At 32.7% G+C, this 25,519-nt stretch overlaps 1 protein-coding gene across 2 annotated transcripts in view; it reads left to right on the top strand.

Annotated features, from left to right (window-relative positions):
* Positions 1 to 25,519, top strand: part of LOC126748963 (phosphatidylinositol 3-kinase regulatory subunit gamma) — a 142,620-nt gene that overhangs the window by 35,629 nt on the left and 81,472 nt on the right. For both annotated transcript variants that reach the window (XM_050458517.1, XM_050458519.1), the window contains one exon: positions 15,538 to 15,585. In XM_050458517.1, the coding sequence (XP_050314474.1) occupies positions 15,538 to 15,585 (48 nt within the window). The remainder of the gene's footprint in view (positions 1 to 15,537; positions 15,586 to 25,519) is intronic.

Genomic DNA, 25,519 nt, shown 5'->3' with positions numbered 1-25,519 from the left:
AATTAAAAATTAGTTACAATGCCTGAAATAAAATTAAGATATTCTCCAAAGTCTAAATAATTATTAAAGGAGGCTTCAATTGCCTGAAAGACTTTAAGGTTTATTTAAAATTATTGGGAAATAACCCCAAATTCCTGAAATAAAATCAAAATATAGTCAAAAATTTAAGGAATAATTAATTAAGATGGCTTCAAATGCCTGAATGACTTTACAGGTTTATTTGAAATTTTTGCGAAAAAATATAGAAATAATTTCAAATGCCTGGAATAACATTTAAAATTACTTTAAATTCCCGGAAGAAATAAAAACTGATTTTAAAATGCTCAAAAGATATAATAAAATGTGTTTTATTTTTCACATGCTATGTATACTATAATTGTTTTATTATTAGGATAAGTTAAAAAATTACTTTGAATTGGAAAAAGGCCTGGAAGATATAAAAAATGTCTCTTAATACCTGGAAAAAAAATCCAAACAAAAATACCAAGAAGAAACCTGAAATCACTTTGGATGGGTGTAATGGAAACAAACATTTCTACAGTGCATCAGTTCCTTAAAATAAATATTCAAATACGTCTTCTTTGATGGTATATTTATTTGACCGAATAAATCGCTCCTTAGTACGTTGGAAACTGAATGTACTCTAACATAATACTGAAATTATCTAACCATCCTAAATAACTTGAAAGTGGTCCAGATTTTTTCAGTTGAAATTCATGCTTCATCAATAATTTTTTGATAACCTTTTGAATCCACACTAGATAACGGTATTTATTGTGGTCACAGATACACATTAATAATAATTTTATAGGAACCATTAATATCTTGAACGAGAAGTGATTCATGATTGCATTTTCCCTCTTTGATTTCCCACTAAACACTTGAACTGATGATCATGTTATTAAAACCCTATGAAAATAAATGACCTACTTAATTTGTAACACCTTGTAGAAAATAAAAAGAACAAATTTTCTATTCAAAGAAAGGAAATACTTGGTGACGTGAAAAACCTTCAAAACTCCGATGCAAGGTGATTACAACTAATTAAAAACGTACTGTTAATCTTAAGTGCAGCCTCTACTTGGCGGTGACAATTTAAATCCCCTAGTACTACTTTGATTATTGAAGGATAGAACGATTTTATCTGATTTTGACTATTAAAGATCATCGGTCTATATATTATAAGGCAACTCATAAAATACACATCGATTCCCATAAAACGTGCAGACCGTCAATTTTAATATGCGATTTAACATAATTTTCGTATTTTATGCGTATCTTTGGGCGCAACGTAGTTGCACATCCAAACGTTCTACATTGATTATAATGGGCATAAGTGTAAGTAGTTAATTAGCTTTAATTAACAATTTAATTTATTGATACTAAATTGTAATCATAAATAATGGAATGGATAGATAACAGCATTAGGTATGAGTTGTTTTACATAATTATCCGTATCGCATGCACGCTAAAATATTAAGTAAAAAAAATTCGTTGCACAATCGAAATTCGAATTGAGTTCAGTTTCTCTCTTAATAGAAACGAGTCTATAACGGCAATGATTTTTCATTTAATGATACTACAGGGACGTCACTCCCATAACTCATAACTCAAACCCTAGGATCAACAAAAAACTACGTTATAACTGTCTTATATAACTCTGAACCTAGGGTCAATTTTCAGAGTTATCAAGGATTTGGCATGGCTACCTTGAATGGCAGTGCCTTCCAAAGACATTGATCCCTTTAAAGTAAATTATTTTCGAAACTTCTTAAGGTAGAATGATGAAAGTGGTGTCGAAATGTTAACAAGAAACTACGCTATAACTGTCTTAAATAACTCAAAACCTAGGATCAATATTTTCAGAGTTATCAAAGATTTGGCATGGCTTCCTTCAATGAGAGTGCCTTCCAAAGACGTTGATCCCTTTTAAGTGAAATATCTTCGAAACTTCTTATGTTAGAATAATGAAAGTGGTGTTGAAATATTAACAAGAAACTACGCTATAACTGTCTTAAATAACTCAAAACCTAGGATCAATGTTTTTATAGTTATCAAGGTTTTGGCATAGGTACCTTGAATAAAAGTGTCTTCCAAAGATTTTGATCCCTGTAAAGTGAGATACCTTCTAAAATTTTTATGGTAGAATGATGAAAATGGTGTCAGAATGTTAACAAAAAACTACGTTATAACTGTCTTATATAACTCTGAACCTAGGGTCAATTTTCAGAGTTATCAAGGATTTGGCATGGCTACCTTGAATGGCAGTGCCTTCCAAAGACATTGATCCCTTTAAAGTGAATTATTTTCGAAACTTCTTAAGGTAGAATGATGAAAGTGGTGTCGAAATGTTAACAAGAAACTACGCTATAACTGTCTTAAATAACTCAAAACCTAGGATCAATATTTTCAGAGTTATCAAAGATTTGGCATGGCTTCCTTCAATGAGAGTGCCTTCCAAAGACGTTGATCCCTTTTAAGTGAAATATCTTCGAAACTTCTTATGTTAGAATAATGAAAGTGGTGTTGAAATATTAACAAGAAACTACGCTATAACTGTCTTAAATAACTCAAAACCTAGGATCAATGTTTTTATAGTTATCAAGGTTTTGGCATAGGTACCTTGAATAAAAGTGTCTTCCAAAGATTTTGATCCCTGTAAAGTGAGATACCTTCTAAAATTTTTATGGTAGAATGATGAAAATGGTGTCAGAATGTTAACAAAAAACTACGTTATAACTGTCTTATATAACTCTGAACCTAGGGTCAATTTTCAGAGTTATCAAGGATTTGGCATGGCTACCTTGAATGGCAGTGCCTTCCAAAGACATTGATCCCTTTAAAGTAAATTATTTTCGAAACTTCTTAAGGTAGAATGATGAAAGTGCTGTCGAAATGTTAACAAGAAACTACGCTATAACTGTCTTAAATAACTCAAAACCTAGGATCAATATTTTCAGAGTTATCAAAGATTTGGCATGGCTTCCTTCAATGAGAGTGCCTTCCAAAGACGTTGATCCCTTTTAAGTGAAATATCTTCGAAACTTCTTAAGGTAGATTGATAAAAGTGGTGTCGAAATGTTCACAAAAAACTACACTATAACTGTCTTGTATAATTCAAAACCTAGGATCAACATTTTCAGAGTTATCAAGGATTTGGCATGGCTACCTTGAATGACAGTGCCTTCCAAAGACGTTGATCCCTTTAAAGTGAATTATTTTCGAAACTTCTTAAGGTAGAATGATGAAAGTGGTGTCGAAATGTTAACAAGAAACTACGCTATAACTGTCTTAAATAACTCAAAACCTAGGATCAATATTTTCAGAGTTATCAAAGATTTGGCATGGCTTCCTTCAATAGAGTGCCTTCCAAAGACGTTGATCCCTTTTAAGTGAAATATCTTCGAAACTTCTTAAGGTAGATTGATAAAAGTGGTGTCGAAATGTTAACAAGAAACTACGCTATAACTGTCTTAAATAACTCAAAACCTAGGATCAATATTTTCAGAGTTATCAAGGTCTTGGCATGGCTTCCTTGAATGAAAGTATGTTCCAAAGACATTATACCTTAAAGTGAGGTATCTTCTACATTTCTTATGGTAGAATGATGAAAGTGGTATCGAAATGTTCACAAAAAACTACACTATAACTGTCTTGTATAATTCAAAACCTAGGATCAACATTTTCAGAGTTATCAAGGATTTGGCATGGTTTCCTTGAATGTCTTCCAGAGACATGGCTGCCTTTAAAATAACTTATCTTTAAATCTGGTTATCGTAGAACCATGACTTTAGTACTAAATGATTGTGAATAAACTACTGTATAACTCAGATATGTAACTCAAAATGCTCAAGAGTTATCAATGATTTCACATGAATTCATTTTGATGACGTTATGTCTTGTAGTGACGTGGCTCTCTTTAAAGTGAGATATCTTTGAACCTTCTCAAGGTAGAATGATGAAAGTGCTGTCGAAATGTTGATAAGAAGTTACGCTATAACTGTCTTATATAACTCAAAACGCTAGGATTGAAACTTTAAGAGTTATCAAAGATTGGCTTCCTTGAATATCAATTAGTGTCTTCCTAAGACATGGCTCCCTTTGAAGTAAGATATTTTCGTAACTTTTAATGTTAGAAACATGAAAGTGGTGGCAAAATGTTGATGAGAAACTACACTACAACCGTCCTATTTAACTCAAAACGCTAGGATTGAAACTTTAAGAGTTATCAAAGATTGGCTTCCTTGAATGTCAGTCAGTGTCTTCCCAAGACATGGCTCCCTTTGAAGTAAGATATCTTCGAAACTTTTACTGCTAGAAATATGAAAATGGTGTCAAAATGTTAATGAGAAACGAGACTACCACTGTCTTAAATAACTCAAAACGCTAGGATTGAAATTTTGAGAGTTATCAAAGATTGGCTCCCTTGAATGTCAGTCAGTGTTTTCCTAAGACATGGCTCCCTTTGAAGTAAGAAATATTTGAAACTTTTTACGCTAGACTTAAAAAAATGGTGTCAAAGTATTGACGAGAAACTACAGTACAACTGTCTTATATAACTTAAAACGCTAGGATTGAAATTTTCAGAGTTATCAAAGATTGACTCCCTTGAATGTCAGTCAGTGTCTTCCAGAGACATGGCTCCCTTTGAAGTAAGATATCTTCGAAACTTTTTACGCTAGACTTATAAAAATGGTGTCAAAGTATTGATGAAAAACTACAGTACAACTGTCTTACATAACTCAAAACGCTAGGATTGAAATTTTGAGAGTTATCAAAGATTGGCTTCCTTGAATGTCAGTTAGTGTCCTCCTAAGACATGGCTCCCTTTGAAGTAAGATGTCTTTGAAACTTTTTATGCTGGATTCATGAAAATGGTGTCAAAGTATTGACAAGAAACTACAGTACAACTGTCTTATATAACTTAAAATGCTAGGATTGAAATTTTTTAAGTTATCAAAGACTGGCTCCCTTAAATATTAGTCAGTGTCTTCCAAAGACATGCCTCCCTTTGAAGTAAAATATCTTCGAAATTTTTACTGCTAGAAATATGAAAATGGTGTCAAATTGTTAATGAGAAACGACACTACCACTATCTTAAATAACTCAAAACGCTAGGATTGAAATTTTTAGAGTTATCAAAGACTGGCTCCCTTGAATGTCAGTCAGTGTCTTCCAAAGACATGGCTCCCTTTGAAGTTAAAGATCTTTAAATATTCGTATGGTAGAATAATGAAAGTAGTGTCAAAATATTGATGAGAAACTACAGTACAACTGTCTTATATAACGCAAAACACTAAGATAGAGATTTTTAGAGTTATCAGAGATTGGTTCCTTTGAATTAAGATATCTTCGGAACGTTTAATGCTAGAAACACGAAAGAGGTGTCAAAATGTTGATAAGAAACTACACCACAACTGTCTTATAGAACTCAAAACCTAGAATCAAAATTTTCAGAGGTATCAAAGGTTTTGCATGGCTTCCTTGAATGAGAGTGCCTTCTAGAGACATGACTTCCTTTAAAGTAAGATATATTTGAAACTTTTTACGCTAGATTTATAAAAATGGTGTCAAAGTATTGGCGACAAACTACAGTACAATAATGGTCTTAAATAACTTAAAAACGCTAGGATTAAAATTTCCAGACTTATCAAAGATTGGCTCCTTTGAATGTCTAGGCAGTGTCTTCCACAGAGATGGCTTCTTTTACAGTAAGATATTTTAAAAACTTCCTATGCTAGAATCGTGAAAGTGGTGTCAAAATATTGATAGGAAACTACACTGTCTTATTATGAACTGGCGAGTTGTCAAGGATTTGGAATGGCTCCGTTTAAAGTGAGATATCTTCGCAACTGCTTATCGTAGAACCATGAATCGGGAATAAACTACTCTATAACTAAGATAGGTAACTCTCTTCAAGACTTATCAATGATTTCACATGAATTCTGCTTTCTGATGATACTGGGTGTTCCAATGACGCGACTCCTTTAAAATAAGATACGTGAGGCTCTGTATCTTTTTATTTATCAGATAAAATCCATCACTTATATTTTTAATAGGAAGAAAAAGAACACGCTTTTGAACTGTGCCTTGAAAAAAAATTAATGGTTCTTTATTTAGAGCAAAAACTGTATACAGTAGACGCCACGAGAGTGAACTTTCGTCTTTTGTTCTCCAGGGCGGTTTTTTTTTGCCTCAAAGGGACATGCGAATTGAGTATTTTCGTATATAGGGTAACGTGTATCCAGACTGTAATTCGGAGGCGGGCAATATATATATCATGGTTTTTCCCCTAAGGGTGAACGCGTAGGTTCATATGGCCTCCTAATTGGCTTCCTTTAACATTTTTAACTAAATGTGTTTATTTTTTGTTACACGGCTGTGCAGCGGGTATCGCTCGAAATTGTATGTTTGCCAAAATTTGTTCTTTTGAACTCGCTCATTACCGTATTACACGGTCCTAAAGTAAAACGATGAAAACGCATCTAAAAATACGAAATTTTAATACTGAAGAGGCCATAAAGTGTGTACAATAACGTTGTTCTTTAAATAATAAGAGACGCGAAACTGATTTTATTTTGGAAATTGCGGAGTTTGCTGTGACGACTGGATCCCCCCCCGATCAAGTTCCAGGCAATAATAAAACGTAATTTATTACTTGAGAGTTCTTGGCGTACCTCACTTTTAGATTTTAACTTGAGAGTTATGTAAGCCAAAAACTTATTTTAATTACGGATTTTCCTGTCACGTGTCAGGATAACTTTGTTGCGGCTATAAAACATCGCACCTTAACTTATCGTACATTAGGTACTTAAATTCTTTAATGACACTTTTAATTAATTACATACGCCTTTCAGGGTAATACTTAATGTTTTATTTTTATGCTATTTAACTGTACAGGGTGTCCAAGTTTGGACACTTTTATAGGCTATCTCGGTTGCTACAGCCTTGTGGTTTTGCTATTAATGTGCTACTTTTTTATGAAACGAAATATTCTATTGTCAAAAATTTGACAGCGGCCATAGTGGAGTGATTTTGAGACCTCCTTGTATCTCCGTTATTACTTAACATATTGAAAAAGTAAAAAAACACGATTATATAATTTGTTTGATTATAATAATTTAGGATTTTAGGATAAAAAATAAACCTATGTTTTTTTTAATGGAACACCCTATATATTATTTATATAGAAATCCACTTAATTTTTTCCTTTTTAGAAATATATACACTATGGACTTTTTTCAAAAATTACTAAATAAGAGACAATTTTCGTAAATAAGTACGCAATTATTTTAATTTTAATAGTAGACCATGGGCATGCATCTCTATGGAAACAATGCCGCATTTTTTTGACAGAGGAACAGATAATTAAAAGACTATCAATTTTAAAAAGAGTTGTGTACGAGAATTTTGAAAAATGTATGCTAGTTTGCCATATAAGACTCTCACGAGATGTGTTCAATTGAACAATAACTCTGGCCGATTTATAATATGAAGAATCTTTAATAGACATAATAGCAGACATTGGGATTAAGAAAATCCTCGTATTAACGTCAACGGGTTTAGCGTTGCATGTTTCATTTTAGATGGGCATACTACAAGTATTAATTCCCGATCCTTTAGAAAATGTTCTTAAAACTCTCACGAGATGTGTAATAGTGCACCAGGACATAACGCTATTATTATTCAGCCATTCCTAGAAAAATCGTTTCCGCACAAATGGATAGGAACCAATGGTCCCATAGTGTGGCCAGCGAGATCTCCCGATGTTGCCCGTTTGGACTTTTTTTCTGGGAGCTACAAAAAATCAAGTTTATATGATGCAGCAGCATACAAATTCTGAGCAATTACAACAATCAGTAATAACAGCTATACAGAATTTGCATGCACATCCAATTATATTTTTAAATCCGATAAAACGCATTACAAGATTATGTGAAATTTTTGTAAGAGAAAATGGAAACAATTTTTAAAAAGAAAAACAAAATAGATTATATAAATAAAAAAATATAAAAAATAATTAATATATTTTTTTTACTAAAAATCTATTAATCTGTCATGGCGTTATTAAAAACAATACGGCATTGTTTCCATGCACGACGATGGCTTTTTTGATGAACAATTTACGAAAATTGTCTTTTATTTGGTAATTTTTGAAAATAACTGCATAGTGTTATATATTTTTGAAAAAAAATTAAGCCGATTTTCCTATTTAAAAATATATAGAGTGTTCAGTTTTAAAAAAACATAAACCATTAACATAACATTTAGTGTTCTACGGAAAAACAGCTCTCAAAACCATTTTTTTTTGCACTGGTTTAATTAAGTCTCTCTTTGTGATAAACTAGGAAAAAAACGAATAAATAAAAAAAAATCGGTTCAAATACTATTTTAAGTTCACCGAGATTAGACTAATTCAACTGATTTTACTTTTTTAATATGTTAAATAATAACAGAGATACAAGAGAAAGTCCCAAAATAAAAAAAAATTTAAACCACTCTGTAGATTAAAAACTATGACCGTTGTCAAAATTTTTGACAACGGCATATTTCGTTTCATAAAAGAGTAGCACAATAATGCGAAAACCGCATGGCTCTATCTTCTATAACAACCTACAATAGGGTCCAAACTTAAACACCCTGAGCAGTTTTATTTAGGGATGAAAATATGCTTATATTGATGTTAGTGTATTCTTAATTAATCCGGATTTTTCAATTAAAGTTTTTTTTTTAACGAGAGAAGCGTGTTTCGGACGTTATAACAGCTGAATATTACTCAGAGTGACGCACTAGCGTGGGTAGAAGGGTGAAATTTCTTCGTGAAAGTGTTTCTTAGAAATAATAGCATAATTATAATATACTGGATGGAGGAACATTAAAACTTGGTTTTTGGGGGAGTAGGAGAGCTGATTTCGTGTTTCCCCACTGTTGTTGTATGAATTTATATAAAAATTCTAAATTTTGGACATATACGGGTCACAAAACAAAAAAAATTGTGACAGTGCTTGATTTTGGACTATTTAAATCTGATATCATGCCAATACATTATTGGTAGTATTGGTCATTCTAATTTGCTAGCTTTATTACATTTCTATGTAGCAGCTATTATTTGAATTCTCTTATTATTAGTATGTGTAAGTTGTCTAATGATCATTAATTTTAAATCATTTAAAGTTAAAAAAAAATCGAATTTCTTCGAGAATATTCGGCATTTTTAATTTTATTAATCGGAAAAAAATATAATACATTATTACCGGGTATACAATTTCTACTTCATTGTACAAAGATTTATAGTGTACTATGCATTATGCAGTTTTTATGTTTTATTTATTGTGATCTTTTGTTTTGCTTGTTTTTTGTATATATTTTTTAAATTATTTTATTAGCTTTGTTTAATTAAAATTAGGTTATTATTGGTATTAGAATTCCAATTTTTTTCGAATCGAGTCTCTAGAGCAATTCAAAATATACTTTCTACTTGAACAATTTGCATAAAATCTAAAATCATTAACAATTTATGACTGTTTTTCCAAAAATCGTGGAAGCAGGAATAAAAATCGAAGAAAATTAAATTTTCTTTATTGGAATCAGAGAAAATGACGAATTATTGTACAAAACCGGCCTTACAGGTCAAACAGACCCATCTACAAGGCAGGAAATACACAATTATATAATGAAAAAGAAACATAAATAAAAGGTAAATATAACAAAAAAAAAAACACTTCTTAAAATCTAAACATTAATAGTTAAATTAATAATTATACTGCTAGATAAAAAAAAAATATTGGGTTCAAATTGTTTACCAATTTCCACACCCACAGATCAGAAACCCTTCATCGAAATTCACAAAGTTACTGTTGAAATTAAGCGAAACTACGAAGTCTTAAACATTTCAGTACGATTTGAAAGAATTCTTATAAATTGGCGAACTCGCCGGGCATATTTCAAATCAGCTTGACCTCTTGAAGGAATCGGTAAAAAATATTTCGTTGGCATACAAATACGACAGTCAAACCTCAATATATGTATATCCTTCTTAAAAAGACACATTAACCAAAAAATAACTAATTTATATTTAAATCGTCTTATTAATATAAGGCTTTATTTATATATTTCCATTTCAGTCTAAGGTATCCCTACGAATGATTCTTTTCGTCTGTTGCTCATGTTGTGATAACAAGAAAAAAACGTGATTACTCAAAAAAAAAAACAGCATAAATTCCAGGTGTTTTTGTCATGAAAAACCCCTAAACAATAGTATGAGCGAGTGATTTCACACGGGCATTTATTATTTAAAAATGCATGAATAACCGTGCAGAGAGCGCACGCAGCTGCACATTTATTAACTATACTGTTAAATATTAACACATGAAGCGCTGATGTTGCCCGAATAATTACCATAAAATTCATATAAACTTTAAAAGTGATTCGTAACAGACTATAAAGACAACCAATTCTGCTGGAAAAAAAAACGATGATGATGATGATGTTAATCACTGCACTTCAAGTACGATGTGTATATCTTATCCTGAAACATTGCTGCACCTAATTTAAATAATTACATTTAACACGGTTTAGAAGTTTTATTGCTCCGCTAGTAAACTGTTGTTGTAAGAATTTTTTTGTTTGCAAATGTGGGGTTAGTACTAGGAATTTTTAGTGATCCTATTCTACTCTACCCGATCGAATCGAACGTTCAATTCAAAATCCTCTTTAAAGAGATTTAGAGCGAGTTTAATTGGATGGAAGTGAAATCCGGGGGGGATCGAAGCTGGAATAGTTGGAATTAAAATGACAATAAACTGATCAGCAGGAAAGACGTATTTGGTCCGTAAAAGAAACAAAGGAATGGAAATGGGAGTTAGTTGGGAATAAACTGTTGGTTTACTATATTTAACGTTCGTAAGAAGGGACTATTTGTCGTTTTATTTATTAAATAAGGGAAAACCCCATTATAGCTGTTACAAAATTACAAGTTTGGTTTAAAACTAAATAACAATCTAAAACAGGAAAATAACAAAAAATAAGGGATCTAATAAGGAGGAAACAAAAAAGGAGAAATCCTATTAGTGGTAACCTGATACACAAGCATTACAAATACTACCAATTAATTATTGATAACAGCCCATATATAATCTCAATTATTACGAGCAAAGTAACTTCTTAACTGATTTAAAGGCACATTGTCCATCACCAAAAATTGATTTTTTTCGAAATTGAACTAACTATGCCAGCGGCTTATTCCCATCACCTACATCACGAAAACACCGGGTTATAACGGGATTCGATCAGAACTAAGGGAATGAGAGCACTTTGAAAATTTGCAAAATGACCCTTTTCTGACCTCGTTTTAGAGCCCAAAAATGGGCCATAAAAATGCGAGATCTCGGCTAATATGAGAGCTATGACCTTATGGATGGTCTCGTTAGACTCAGAAGGGCGAAACTAAGTCAAAACCGTTGGAATTTTTCTGATAGTGCATATAGAAGTCGAGATATCGACCTCCAAAGTTTGGGACTTTTCATTTTTTGGGTATACCCCCCCGTATCGAATTTTTTCAGCAAAAATTGATTTTTTTCGAAATTGAACTAACTATGCCAGCGGCTTAATTTTATCACCTACATCACGAAAACACCGGATTATAACGGGATCCAAGCAGAACTAAGGGAATGAGAGCACTTTGAAGATTTGCAAAATGACCCTTTTCTGACCTCGTTTTAGAGCCCAAAAATGGGCCATAAAAATGCGAGATCTCGGCTAATATGAGAGCTATGACCTTATGGATGGTCTCGTTGAACTCAGAAGGGCGAAACTAAGTCAAAACCGTTGGAATTTTCCCGATAGTGCCTATAGAAGTCGAGATATCGACCTCCAAAGTTTGGGATTTTTCATTTTTTGGGTATACCCCCCGTATCGAATTTTTTCAGCAAAAATTGATTTTTTTCGAAATTGAACTAACTATGCCAGCGGCTTATTCCCATCACCTACATCACGAAAACACCGGGTTATAACGGGATTCAAGCAGAACTAAGGGAATGAGAGCACTTTGAAAATTCACAAAATGACCCTCTTCTGACCTCGTTTTAGAGCCCAAAAATGGGCCCTAAAAATGCGAGATCTCGGCTAATATGAGAGCTACGACCTTGCGGATGGTCTCGTTGGATTCAGAAGGGCAAAACTAAGTCAAAACCGGTGGAATTTTCCCGATAGTGTCTATAGAAGTTGAGATATCGATCTCCAAAGTTTGGGATTTTTCATTTTTTGGGTATACCCCCCGCATCGAATTTTTTCAGCAAAAATTGATTTTTTTCGAAATTGAACTAACTATGCCAGCGGCTTATTCCCATCACCTACATCACGAAAACACCGGGTTATAACGGGATTCGACCAGAACTAACGGAATGAGAGCACTTTGAAAACTCGCAAAATGACCCTCTTCTGACCTCGTTTTAGAGCCCAAAAATGGGCCCTAAAAATGCGAGATCTCGGCTAATATGAGAGCTACGACCTTGCGGATGGTCTCGTTGGATTCAGAAGGGCAAAACTAAGTCAAAACCGGTGGAATTTTCCCGATAGTGTCTATAGAAGTTGAGATATCGATCTCCAAAGTTTGGGATTTTTCATTTTTTGGGTATACCCCCCCGTATCGAATTTTTTCAGCAAAAATTGATTTTTTTCGAAATTGAACTAACTCTGCCAGCGGCTTATTCCCATCACCTACATCACGAAAACACCGGGTTATAACGGGATTCGACCAGAACTAACGGAATGAGAGCACTTTGAAAACTCGCAAAATGACCCTCTTCTGACCTCGTTTTAGAGCCCAAAAATGGGCCCTAAAAATGCGAGATCTCGGCTAATATGAGAGCTACGACCTTGCGGATGGTCTCGTTGGATTCAGAAGGGCAAAACTAAGTCAAAACCGGTGGAATTTTCCCGATAGTGTCTATAGAAGTTGAGATATCGATCTCCAAAGTTTGGGATTTTTCATTTTTTGGGTATACCCCCCCGCATCGAATTTTTTCAGCAAAAATTGATTTTTTTCGAAATTGAACTAACTATGCCAGCGGCTTATTCCCATCACCTACATCACGAAAACACCGGGTTATAACGGGATTCGACCAGAACTAACGGAATGAGAGCACTTTGAAAACTCGCAAAACGACCCTTTTTTGACCTCGTTTTTAAGGCCAAAAATGGCCTCTAAAAATTTGAGATCTCGGCTAATATGAGAGCTACGACCTTGCGAATGGTCTCGTTGGATTCAGAAGGGCAAAACTAAGTCAAAACCGTTGGAATTTTTCCGATAGTGCCTACAGAAGTCGAGATATTGACCTCCAAAGTTTGGGTTTTTTCATTTTTCGGGTATACCCCCCCCGTATCGAATTTTTTCACCAAAAATTGATTTTTTTCAAAATTGAACTAACTATGCCAGCGGCTTATTCCCATCACCTACATCACGAAAACACCGGGTTATAACGGGGTTCGACCAGAAGTAACGGAATGAGAGCACTTTGAAAACTCGCAAAATGACCCTCTTCTGACCTCGTTTTTAAGGCCAAAAATGGGCCCTAAAAATGCGAGATCTCGGCTAATATGGGAGCTACGACCTTGCGGATGGTCTCGTTGGATTCAGAAGGGCAAAACTAAGTCAAAACCGGTGGAATTTTCCCGATAGTGTCTATAGAAGTTGAGATATCGATCTCCAAAGTTTGGGTTTTTTCATTTTTCGGGTATACCCCCCCGTATCGAATTTTTTCACCAAAAATTGATTTTTTTCGAAATTGAACTGACTATGCCAGCGGCTTATTTCCATCACCTTCTTCATGAAAACACCGGGTTATAACGGGATTCAAGCAGAACTAAGGGAATGAGAGCACTTTGAAGATTTGCAAAATGACCATTTTTTGACCTCGTTTTTAAGCCCAAAAATGGGCCCTAAAAATGCCAGATCTCGGCTAATATGAGAGCTATGACCTTGCGGATGGTCTCGTTGAATTCAGAAGGGTAAAACTAAGTCAGAACCGTTGGAATTTTCCCGATAGTGTATATAGAAGCCGAGATATTGACCTTCAAAGTTTGGACTTTTTCATTTTTCGGGTATACCCCCCCGTATCGATTTTTTTCACCAAAAATTGATTTTTTTTTGAAATTGAACTAACTATGCCAGCTGCTTATTCCGATCACCTTCTTCACGAAAACACCGGGTTATAACGGGATTCAAGCAGAACTAAGGGAATGAGAGCTTTTTGAAAATTCGCAAAATGTCAATTTTATGACCTCGTTTTTAAGGCCAAAAATAGGCCCTAAAAATGCGAGATTTCGGCTAAAAATTTATTTTTTTTGAAATCGAACTAATATCTCAACTATACTTATCGCCTATATGATGAAAATACCTGGTTATACTGGGATATGAGCAAATCTGAGGGAGCATTCAAGCATTGGAGAACGATAACAAATTTTAACGTTTTACGACAAGACCAATTTTCAGTGTAAAATTAGTAAAAAAATCATTTTTTTTTTTCATATCAATGGGCATAGTGATTTTTAGTTGAATAGAAGTCCATATTTTGTAGGAAAATGTGTATATATAGATTTCTAAATGGGAAAGTCTCTATCTCCAAGAAAAAATGCATGTAGATCATTTAGTTAAATGTATTATGCATTTCGGCTGTGTAAACACACATCACAAAAAACATATACGTTTAATAAATAAAACTCAAAAACCACTCTTTATCGGGAGTCAAAATAACAATAGTATTTTTTGCCTGAAATTATATTGATAATTAGTCATAGATCCGCCACTGATTGCTAAAAAAAAGAAATAATCGTACATACTCATAATGAGTCAGGTAGCACTATTTGACTTTTCACTAATGCCACTCTTAATATCTCCTATCTAGTTACATTTCCAGAATATCTTTTTTTTTCCAATTCCCTGGAAAAGGTCTTTAAATAGTTTTGATTAGATCCTAGTTTAGTCAGAACTATAATTTTCCTTTTTTTTTCTTACTTAGTCTATTAGCGGCCCAAAAACATATAAACTTTTTAATATTTTGCCTAGTTTTACCAATATTAAGCCTATAGCGAATTATGTGCATTCCAAATATAGGAAATAAATCGTGACTATATAAAACACCCTATATACGATTATCTGCCCATATGGTGACAGCGTGCCGTCGCAATGAAGTTGCACATAATACTTGTTAGTATATACTCGTTCTGAAAAGTAAAAAAAGAAAGAAAGAAATAAAAATTTTAACCAAATTGATCTGAATTCCTGAATAGAGTCGTGAATGCATTTTGTTTTGGTGGTTTAACCACGTATTATGGCTGCGACGTATCGGATACGTGCCAATTGCATAAACTGAACGCCACAAACAGCAGCAAGGGCGAAACAAAAAAAAAAATACGTGGTGCTAAATGGAACTCTCTCGCGGGTTGAGGCATACATAAAACGTTGTTTTTTTTTCTAATAACATACGTGAAACTTGAAACGTTATTTGCTAATAGGCTTTTTTTTTGTTTTTGTTTCAGGCCAGGATTATATATTGGGCCAGGGTCTAATTGGGGTCAAATGCAAAGGTAAGTGGAAACTAAACACCATGTTTGTTTTAAACGTAGTCATAAAATAAATATTACTTAAGTACGAAGGAGTTGTGACCCTCGACTATACATGGACACAAAGGGAATTTTTTGAACTTCTATCACATTTCATTTCTCAGCCATCGCCGTGAAATTATTTTTTTTTTATCCTCACTATAGAGCTACATCATTTCCTTACGTAGAAAAATAGAATTCGAGTTATAGAGAGATGATCTTGCCCTACAAATGAACTCTAGAAATCAATGAATCATATTCAAAGTTAAATGTCACAAAAAACTCATTGCGGAAATACATTAAAAAAATTAATTAAAAAAAATATTAAAAACTATTTCAATTTTCATGAAAACGTAGTAGTATTTAAGTTTTTCCTTCATGGATATTTTATGCATTTTAAAATATATGACTTAACAATAAATATAAACTATTTTTAGCAGTAAGATGGCAATAAATTCGAAAAACGATTATGCCACGAAATGCATTACTTTGTCCTAGTCAACACTATTAAAATTGCGCATTGCAATTTCAATGCATGGTCACCTGATCTTTACGAATGTCGACTAGGTCAGACCTATTTCGGATCCGAAATGCTATTTAAGCATTTTTCGTTAACGCTAAAACGATCTATATACGATCGCTTAATGACCCATCACTTTTATATTTTATTTATACTTGACAAATAAAATAAAAGAACAGACGTCTGTCCTGAATCGCATTCAATTTTCCTGTTAAAGTGATTAAAAAAAAATCAGTAAATTACATCCCTATAGTAATATCGCGCCATAGGGACAGCCACAATAGCAAAAATACTGACTAGACAGACAGTTCTGGTTCCTTCCTCCGAACTTGGCCAATAATACCAGCGATTATGTTCATTGCGAATAAGATTTATGTATGACTATCTGGCAGCAGCTTTTACAATTATATCAAGATATTTATTTGACGCTTTGCCAGAAATGGAACAGCTTTTCTCATAAACTTATGCAATAGATACAGAAAGAATCACTATTTTACTGTAATATTTATATGATGAATGAAGAGCGCACTTTTTGTACGTATTCATGCGCATAACCCTATTTTGAGTTAACGGTCATTCATATAGTGCATGTTCAATGGTTGAAAATCGAATTGTGCGCATATCGAATCGAATTCAAATAATATAGTCTAGGCTGTTTGACTGAAAATTTACTTGAAATGCAGGTGGTAATAAAGAAAAATGTTATAAATAAAATGGAGACATTTTCTTCAAGTTCAGGAATCTATGCAAGTCCTTGGAATATTCTTTAGCATTTAAAAAATAATTAGGAAGGTCCTTGTGGGATATTAAGAACTCTTTGGTTGTCAAATCGTGTTTGCACCCACAAGTCCTAAAAGTCCTTGGCACATATTTCTCTATAGCGTCGACAAATACTTAATATGGGTAAATTAATTTCGTGAAAGCCGCAATATTAAGCGCTTATGAAAATTTGGGTTTCTGACAGATTTAATATGTTTAACGCTGCTTTACTTACGCCCCATGTGGTGCCATAATTTGGCTATCGGAGAGTCAAAACAACTAATTGAAATATAATCGACATGATGGGAGAGTAATAACATCCTCCATAAGAAAGTCTGTTATGTCGGCTTTGTTTTAGATTGTCAAGTAAATTACTCAAGTTGTGTTCAGAAGCACCCCGCATGGAATATATTAAAATCTGTGTTTACTTTGCGCGTATAAGGGGGAACAACGCTAACATGGACCCCTTTTACGCTGAGGTTATTGTTTTTCGAATGTCAAGTATACTTAGGTAGTTTGGTGTGCGCACTCTTTACGCTCATTTTCATAATTTTGCTGACGCACAACTGACAACCCTATTAATATTCTATTAACAACCCTTATGAACGCGCACAGTGAGATCACCACTTCGATGTTTTCGGCGGAAAAAGTTTTACACGATAAAATCTAATATTACTTGAAAATTAATTAACTTAGTTGTCACCAGTATACGTTATTAAAAGATGTATTAATTTTTTTCTAAAGCATTTACAGCATTTTTTTATCAGGCAATAAAAGTGTGTGGATATAAAAGGCTCTTTAATTTCTAAAGTTTATATTCGTTCAACGTTTTGATCTCTATGAGTTCATCCTCACTAATGAAACCACATATTTTTTTAGCATACATGACCGTTACCTCAAAATGAAGTTTTGCGCATAGGCAATAACTTTAACAGGTAATATTTTCAATACTAATTACAAATACTGAAGACGTCTGCCTGGATTAGTCTGGATTTTAGTTAAAAATTGGAATGGCCTTTATGGCACATTTTAAATCTTTGTTTACGTCACGGCATTTATCGTAATAAATGGAAGGTGAACAACGTCACTCCTATATTAATCAAGCAATATAAGTGTGCTGGAAATAAAAGGCCTTTAGATGATCAAAGTTGTATTCAATCAACGTTTTGATCTTAATAACTTAATCCTCTGGACTCACTTTGTTTGACTTAAACCACACAATTATTTTTTAGCATTCATGACCGTTAACTCAAAAAGAAGTTTTGCGCATAAGCAATAATTTTAACAAGTAATATTTTCAATACTAATTACAAATACTCGAGACGTCTGCCTGGATTAGTCTGGATTTTAGTTAAAAATGGGAATGGCCTTTATGGCACATTTCTAATTTTTGTTTTCGTCATGGCATTTATAGTAATAAATGGAAGGTGAACAACGTCACTCGTATACTAATTAGGCAATAAAAGTGTGCTGAAAATAAAAGGCATTTAGATGGTCAAACTTGTATTCAGTCAACGTTTTGATCTTAATAACTTAATCCTCAGGACTCAGTTTGTTTGAATTAAACCGACCAAAAATTATTCTTAGCATTCATGACTGTTACCTCAAAATGAAGTTTTGCGCATAGGCAATAATTTCAGCAAGTAATATTTTCAATACTAATTACAAATACTCGAGACGTCTGCCTAGATTAGTCTGGATTTTAGTTCAAAATTGGAATAGCCTTTATGGCACATTTTTAATCTTTGTTTACGTCACGGCATTTATCATAATAAATAGAAGGTGAACAACGTCACTTCCATATTAATCAGACAATAAAAGGGTGCTGGAAACAAAAGGCATTTAGATGGTCAAACTTGTTTTTAGTCGACGTTTTGATCTTAATAACTTAATCCTCTGGACTCAGTTTGTTTGAATTAAACCACAGAATTATTTTTTAGCATTTATGACTGTTAACTCAAAAAGAAGTTTTGCGCATAGGCAATAACTTCAACAGGTAATATTTTCAACACTAAATACAAATACTCGAGACGTCTGCCTGGAGTAATCTGAATTTTAGTTAAAAATTGTAATGGCCTTTATGCCAGATTTTTAATCTTTGTTTTCGTCACGGCATTTGTCGTAATAAATGGAAGGTGAGCACCGTCAGTCCTAGATTAATCAGGCAATAAAAGGGTGCTAGAAATAAAAGGCATTTAGATGGTCAAACTTGAATTCAGTCAACGTTTTGATCTTAATAACTTAATCCTCTGGACTCACTTTGTTTCAAATAAACCACACAATTATTTTTTAGCATTCATGACCGTTACCTCAAAATGAAGTTTTGCGCATACGCAATAATTTCAAATACTCGCTACATCTAACTGGATGAGTCTGGATCTCAGCTAAAAATTGGAATAAGAACAGACAGTGTAGTATGAATTTGATCTAGAATATACGATATTTTAGTAAGTGCGACATGGCCGCCAAAAGAAATATGTGTTTACTAGAGGAAACAAATAATAATAGCGTGATGTCCTTGTATAAATTACCGCTATTTTATTATGCGTATACCGCTTTACGTTTGAATATTTAATAAATTTGGTGCAGCCAATAATAAGGCAATAAAAAAACGGCATTATCGGCTGGTTTTCGAAAACATTGATGTATCCTTGTAATTTTATGGTAAATTGTTGGTCCGAGCGCGTTGCAATTATCGTGGGCAGAAGTCTAAATAGAACCCGATGTTATGCTAAAAAGCACGAACTGCGAATAAGAAGGATAATTATCAAGGAAATTGGTTTTAAACGCTCATATTTTCACGCTACCCATGTCGAAACAATACAATCGTAATTTTGAAACATTACTTACCAGATTTTATTGCTTACCACAATCCGTAAGCGCAGAAATTAGAAAATTTAATTATTTTGAAAACTGACTCGACATGCGCACAATTACATTTTGAATAAACAGTCATTACTACATGACCGCTGACCAAAAATGAAAGTTTTGCGCATATAAAATCACGCGAATTTTAGGAACTTTGACCACCCTTTTTTCGATTAAAAATAGGAAACAAAAAACCCTGTTAAACCATTGCCTAGTAGCTATACAAACGCATACAGGGAATAACTAAATAGCTACATTGTAACAGCTGACATTTTAAAATACCTCATTGAAGAGCACTTAAATTAAGTACCCGTGAAAGCCTAATGCAGGACGACATTTTAGGACATTTTACCCACTTGTGAGTAGTATAATAACCTTTTCAGGTCGATTTTTATTCTGCTGCACGTCATTGCATTTACGTCTGGTAAACGTTGTATTAAATTTTATTTAGAAGGGCCCTTCTAATTATAGTTTATTAATAAGCACGAAGTATGTTTAAGCATTCTGTCATTGAATTCGGCACGCATTAGCCAATTTGAAGAATTTTATCCATATAGAATCCGTTTTAATTTTATTGATATATACGTCATTGCATTTGCTTGTGGAAATTATATGGGAATTTAGCCCCACTAATTTTTTTATTCAGAAGGGTGATTTTAATTATAATATATTAAAAAGCACGTAAATTTAAGCATTCCGTCATTGAAGCATTGAGCCTAATGAAGGGGGAAATTTTAGGATAGATTTTGCAGATTTTTCATTTTTCTGCATGTTGTTGCATTTATGTCTATAGGAAACTAACCAAGTTAATTTTTGTATAAATTTTTTATTTAGATGGGCGATTTAAATTATAATTCATTATGAAAACGTTAATAGGCACGAAGTGCATTTAAGCATTCCGTCACTGAATTCGGCCCCCATAAACCAGCTCGAAGAATTTTATTCATATAGAGAGTCCGATGAAGTTTTATTCATGTTTGTGTAAAGAATGTAGTTAGATGACTTAGGTATGAAATAATCCTATTAAAAAATAACAGCCAACGAAATATTTAGCAGAGAGCACAGAATACTGAATGATTCCCTTTGAAACTTAATTAAAAAAAAAAAACTTTTTAGGATGTTATATAAACTCGGTAGTAAATACCTGGCAAAATTTTAAATTAATTAAATGAATAATTCCGTTGGCGAGTATTTGGAAACCGGAAATAAAGTTTCCATCCGGACGAATCCGAAATGAATATTTATTCTTGTCCTAATACCTAAACATATTTGATTTTGTGTGGGTCCTTGACAGGACGCTAATCCAGCTGTGCAACTTTTAATTAAATATTTGTATATTCTACGTCGAATAATAAAACCCCGGCAAAAGTCGTAGCCATAAATAACGATCTAAGCAGTCATTAATAGGTTAATTTAAATAAATGCATGCTTAAAATATACAATCCATAAAAAAATATTGGCATAATTTTGACTAACCAGGAAGGTAGGTATTCGTTTTTTTTTATATATAAGAATTTTACCTGAAGGGCACACCCTCGTAATTAGGGGCTTAAATCTTGGGTTCTAGATTAGGCGGCTCCGAATGTCACTTTGCTCTATTTTATTACGTCCCAGTCTTTTATTACGGCAAATATATTCCATCTTGAGGCAGTAAATTTTAATAGGGAATTAAAGTTTTTAAATTTAGTGGTAAAATGCGGGTTTAAAATTAGCCCCGTAGAAATCACCGTGGCAAAATCTGAGACGGGTCGTGTCGTCACGATGTACGATTTTCTGCTTAAATTTCTTAAGGCACCACTTTTTTCGTTTTAAATATACCTCGTTTCCGTTTTTTTTTTCAATGTTCCCATTTTAAAATCAGAAAAAATTATGGTTACACGTGTTTTGTCCTTAGGACTTTATCAAAATTCAGAATAAATATCAAGATATACATACCCCAAGTGCGTAAAATATCCTAAAAATGTTGTCCCGCATTAGGTTGTCACGAGTACTTGACTCTTTTTCTATAGATAAAATTCTTCAAAGTGCCCTATGGGTGCCGAGTTAAAATCGACCAACTATAAATAAAATTTAATTCAACAATGTACGATTTTCTGCTTAAATTTCTTTAAAGCACCACTTTCTTATCTCGTTTCTGTTTTTTGTTCGTTTCCAAAGTTCCAATTTTTAAATCAGAAAATAATTGATTGAAAAAAATATTGATTACACGTGTTTTGTCTATAGAACATCCTCAGAATGAATATCAAGAGATACATTTCTCAAGTGGGTAAAAAATCCTAAACTATCGTCTTGCATTAGGGTTTCACGAGACTCTTTTTCTCTAGATAAAACTTTTCACCATGTACTAAAAATCAAGATATTGACAAGGCCAGGCACTCACTGCAGTGCCTGGAAGACATAAAATAATTTGATTCTTATTGGCAACTGATTATCTTAACTTCTAGTAGCTATATTGTTGTAACTATTGATTTCTAAGATGCTCCAAGGACTTTTCAAATAATTACTGAAAAAATCATTGAAATGCATACACTATCAATCAATCAATCAATCAATCAATGCTTTATTGTCAAGAAATTGTTACAATTTGTAGACAAAGCTGTAAAACAAAAATACAAACAAAACACAATTAAAAAAAAAGAAAAACAAAACAAAATTTAAAAAAAAAAATAAATAAATAAATAGAATAGATTATCTACAATATATACAGATTAATACAATTTAAAAATTGTAAGTAGTCAAAAATATTATTATAAAATATACAATTTAATGTATACAATGTCAAAAAAAAAAGATCATTAAAAAATCTATCTACGTTAAAAAAAAATGTAAAAAATGTTTAAAAAAGTAAAAAATTATAAAAAATCCTAAAATAGCTACAAAAAGCAGTATACCAATATGTCAAAATATTGATATTTTTTTCACCGGAGTGCCTGGAATAAATAAAATAATTTATCTCGTATTGGCCACTGAATATCTTGATTTATAGTAGATAAAATGTTGTAAATATTGATTTTTATGATACTCCAAGGGTTTTACAATTATCTACTAAAAAAATTATTGAAATCCATACATTAAATATTGAAATATTGACATTCTTTTCACTGGAGTTCCTAAAAGAAATAAAGTAATTTGTCTCTTATTGGCAACTGAATATCTTGAATTCTAGTCACTAAAATGTTACAATTATTGAATTCTTGGATACTTTAAGGACTCCTATACTCTATTTCAGAAGTGTATAGAGCAATAAACTGGGGAATTCCGTTCTGTTTGGCTACATTTCGTGGTAGTTCATAGGCGCAGGTACTTATAATATTTATGAATTTAATTTTCACAGATTAAATGCCTTTATTTTGAAAGAGATTAAATACTAAATAAATACTTTTAAATCATATTTTAAACGTTAGTAGTCACTGCTACGCTGTAGTGTAATCACAATATTATTATCCCAATATTTAAAAAATGGAGGTATTCAGTCCAACGAAAAGATGTACTAAAAATTCTCCACTATCGCTGAGTAAAAAAGTTATTATTTTAAATGTACATGATTGCATAAAACACGATTACCCTAGTTTTACTGTGCAAGAAATTGTTGAAAAATGTTCTCGAATGAGTGGAATTGGAAAGTCCACCATTTTCAAATTGTTGCGGGAAAGAAAAGTAGCAGGTCAAGTGGAATCTCCCAAGCAAAAGCCAGGACGATCTACAAAAGTCCTTGATGAAAATGCTAAATGTATAATTCGAAGAAAAGTTCACTCTTTTTATTTTAAAAAGGAAATACCCACCCTAGACAAAATTTTAATGGAGCTTGGCGTTCAAAAAGTGCCAGATCCAAAAGTGACATTTTCAACTGTTTTACTCTACATATTATGTTCAATAAATTTGTGAAAAAAATATATTATTCCATTTAAACAAAAGTAACTTTCTAAAATAAAATAGCATTTAAGTACATTAATTATAAGGTAAAAAACAAGTCCCAGTTGCACGCCTTTGGCGAACCGTTTTCAATGTTTATCAGTGGGTAACAATGGGCAAAACTCATAAATTGACCCAAAACCGGGTGGCACTACCTGCAATCAACGAAAAGAAAGAATTTTACATTGAAACTAATACCCAACTAGGGTAGTGGCATAAAATATTGTTGGATCACCAGGTACCACTTTTGCATACCTAATGAGGTTTTATTGCTCTACACACTTCTGAAATAGAGTATAAAGTAATTACTGAAAAAATTATTAAAATCCCTAACCTAAAACTCAAGATATTGACATTTGTTTAACAGGAGTTTCTAGAAGAAATTAAATAATTTGTCTCTTATTGGCATATGCATATCTTAATTGCTAGTGACTAAAATATTGTAATTATTGATTTATTGGGTACTTTAAGAACGCGTCAAGCAATAAATAAACACAATTTTTCAAAACTTTATAAAAATTAAAGAATTTTATCCTAAATAAACCTGAAATACCAAGTTTCACTCAAATCACACCCATACGAATAAAGTTTTGATTGTCACGTGACTTTAAAACCCAATAATTAAAAAATTTGCTAAATCAACAATTGTATCCCAAATAAACCCCAAATACCAAATTTCATTCAAATCAAGTGGCCTATGGGTGCCGAACTCAATGACGGAATGCTTAAATGTACTTCGTGCTTATTAACGTGTTCGTAATAAATTATAATTAAAATCGCCCATATAACTAAAATTTAATACAACAATGTAGGATTTTCTGCTTAAATTTCTTAAGGGACCAATTTTTTTGTCTTAAATATACTTCGTTGCCGGTTTATTTTTTTGTTTTCAAGGTTTCCATTTTAAAATCGGAAGAAACACTTGATTACACGTGTTTTGTCCTCAGGGAATCATCAGAATTCAAAATCAAAAGTTACATACCCCAAGTGCGTAAGATATCCTAAAATGTTGTCCTGCATTAGGCTTTTACGAGTAATTTTCTCTAGTTGAAATTCTTCAAAGGTGCTGAATTCAATGACGTAATGCCAAAATGTACTCCGTGCTTATTAATGTTTTCTTAATAAAATATAATTAAAATCGCCCAACTAAATGAAAATTAATTCGACAATGTACAATTTTCTGCTTAATTTTTTTAAGGCATCATTTTTTTGCTTTAACTATGCCTCGTTTCCGTTTTTTTCGTTTCCAAGGTTCTCATTTTAAAATCAGAAAAAATACTTACACGTGTTTCGTCCTTAGGAAATCGTCAGAATTCAAAATTTATGTCAAGAGTTAGGTACGTAAACAAGTGGGTAAAATACCCTAAAATGACGCCCTAACGGCCTGCATTAGGTTTTCACGAGTACGTAGACTCTCTTTCTCTTGATAAAATTATTCGTGAAAAATTAAAAGTGGCCTATGGGTGCCGAATTCAATGACGGAATGCTTAAATGTACTTCGTGCTTCTTAATGTTTTCATATCAAATCGTAAGTTAAAATCGACCAACTAAATAAAATTTAATTCAACAATGTACGATTTTCTGTTTAAATTTCTTTGAAGCACCACTTTCTTGTCTCGTTTCTATTTTTTTTTTCGTTTTAAAAGTTCCAATTTTAAAATCAGAAAATAAACTTGATTACACGTGTTTTGTCTATAGGACATCCTCAGAATTCAGAATGAATATCAAGGGATACATTTCTCAAGTAGGTAAAATATCCTCTTGCATTAGGCTTTCACGAGACTCTTTTTCTCTGGATAAAATTTTTCAAAATGGCCTATGGTTGCCGAATTCAATGACAGAATGCTTAAATGTACTTCG

Source organism: Anthonomus grandis, chromosome 22, assembly GCF_022605725.1.
Source record: "Anthonomus grandis grandis chromosome 22, icAntGran1.3, whole genome shotgun sequence".
Classification (NCBI taxonomy): domain Eukaryota; kingdom Metazoa; phylum Arthropoda; class Insecta; order Coleoptera; family Curculionidae; genus Anthonomus; species Anthonomus grandis.
The sequence above is the reverse complement of the archived record's forward strand: the minus strand, read 5'-3'. Positions and strand labels throughout refer to the sequence as shown.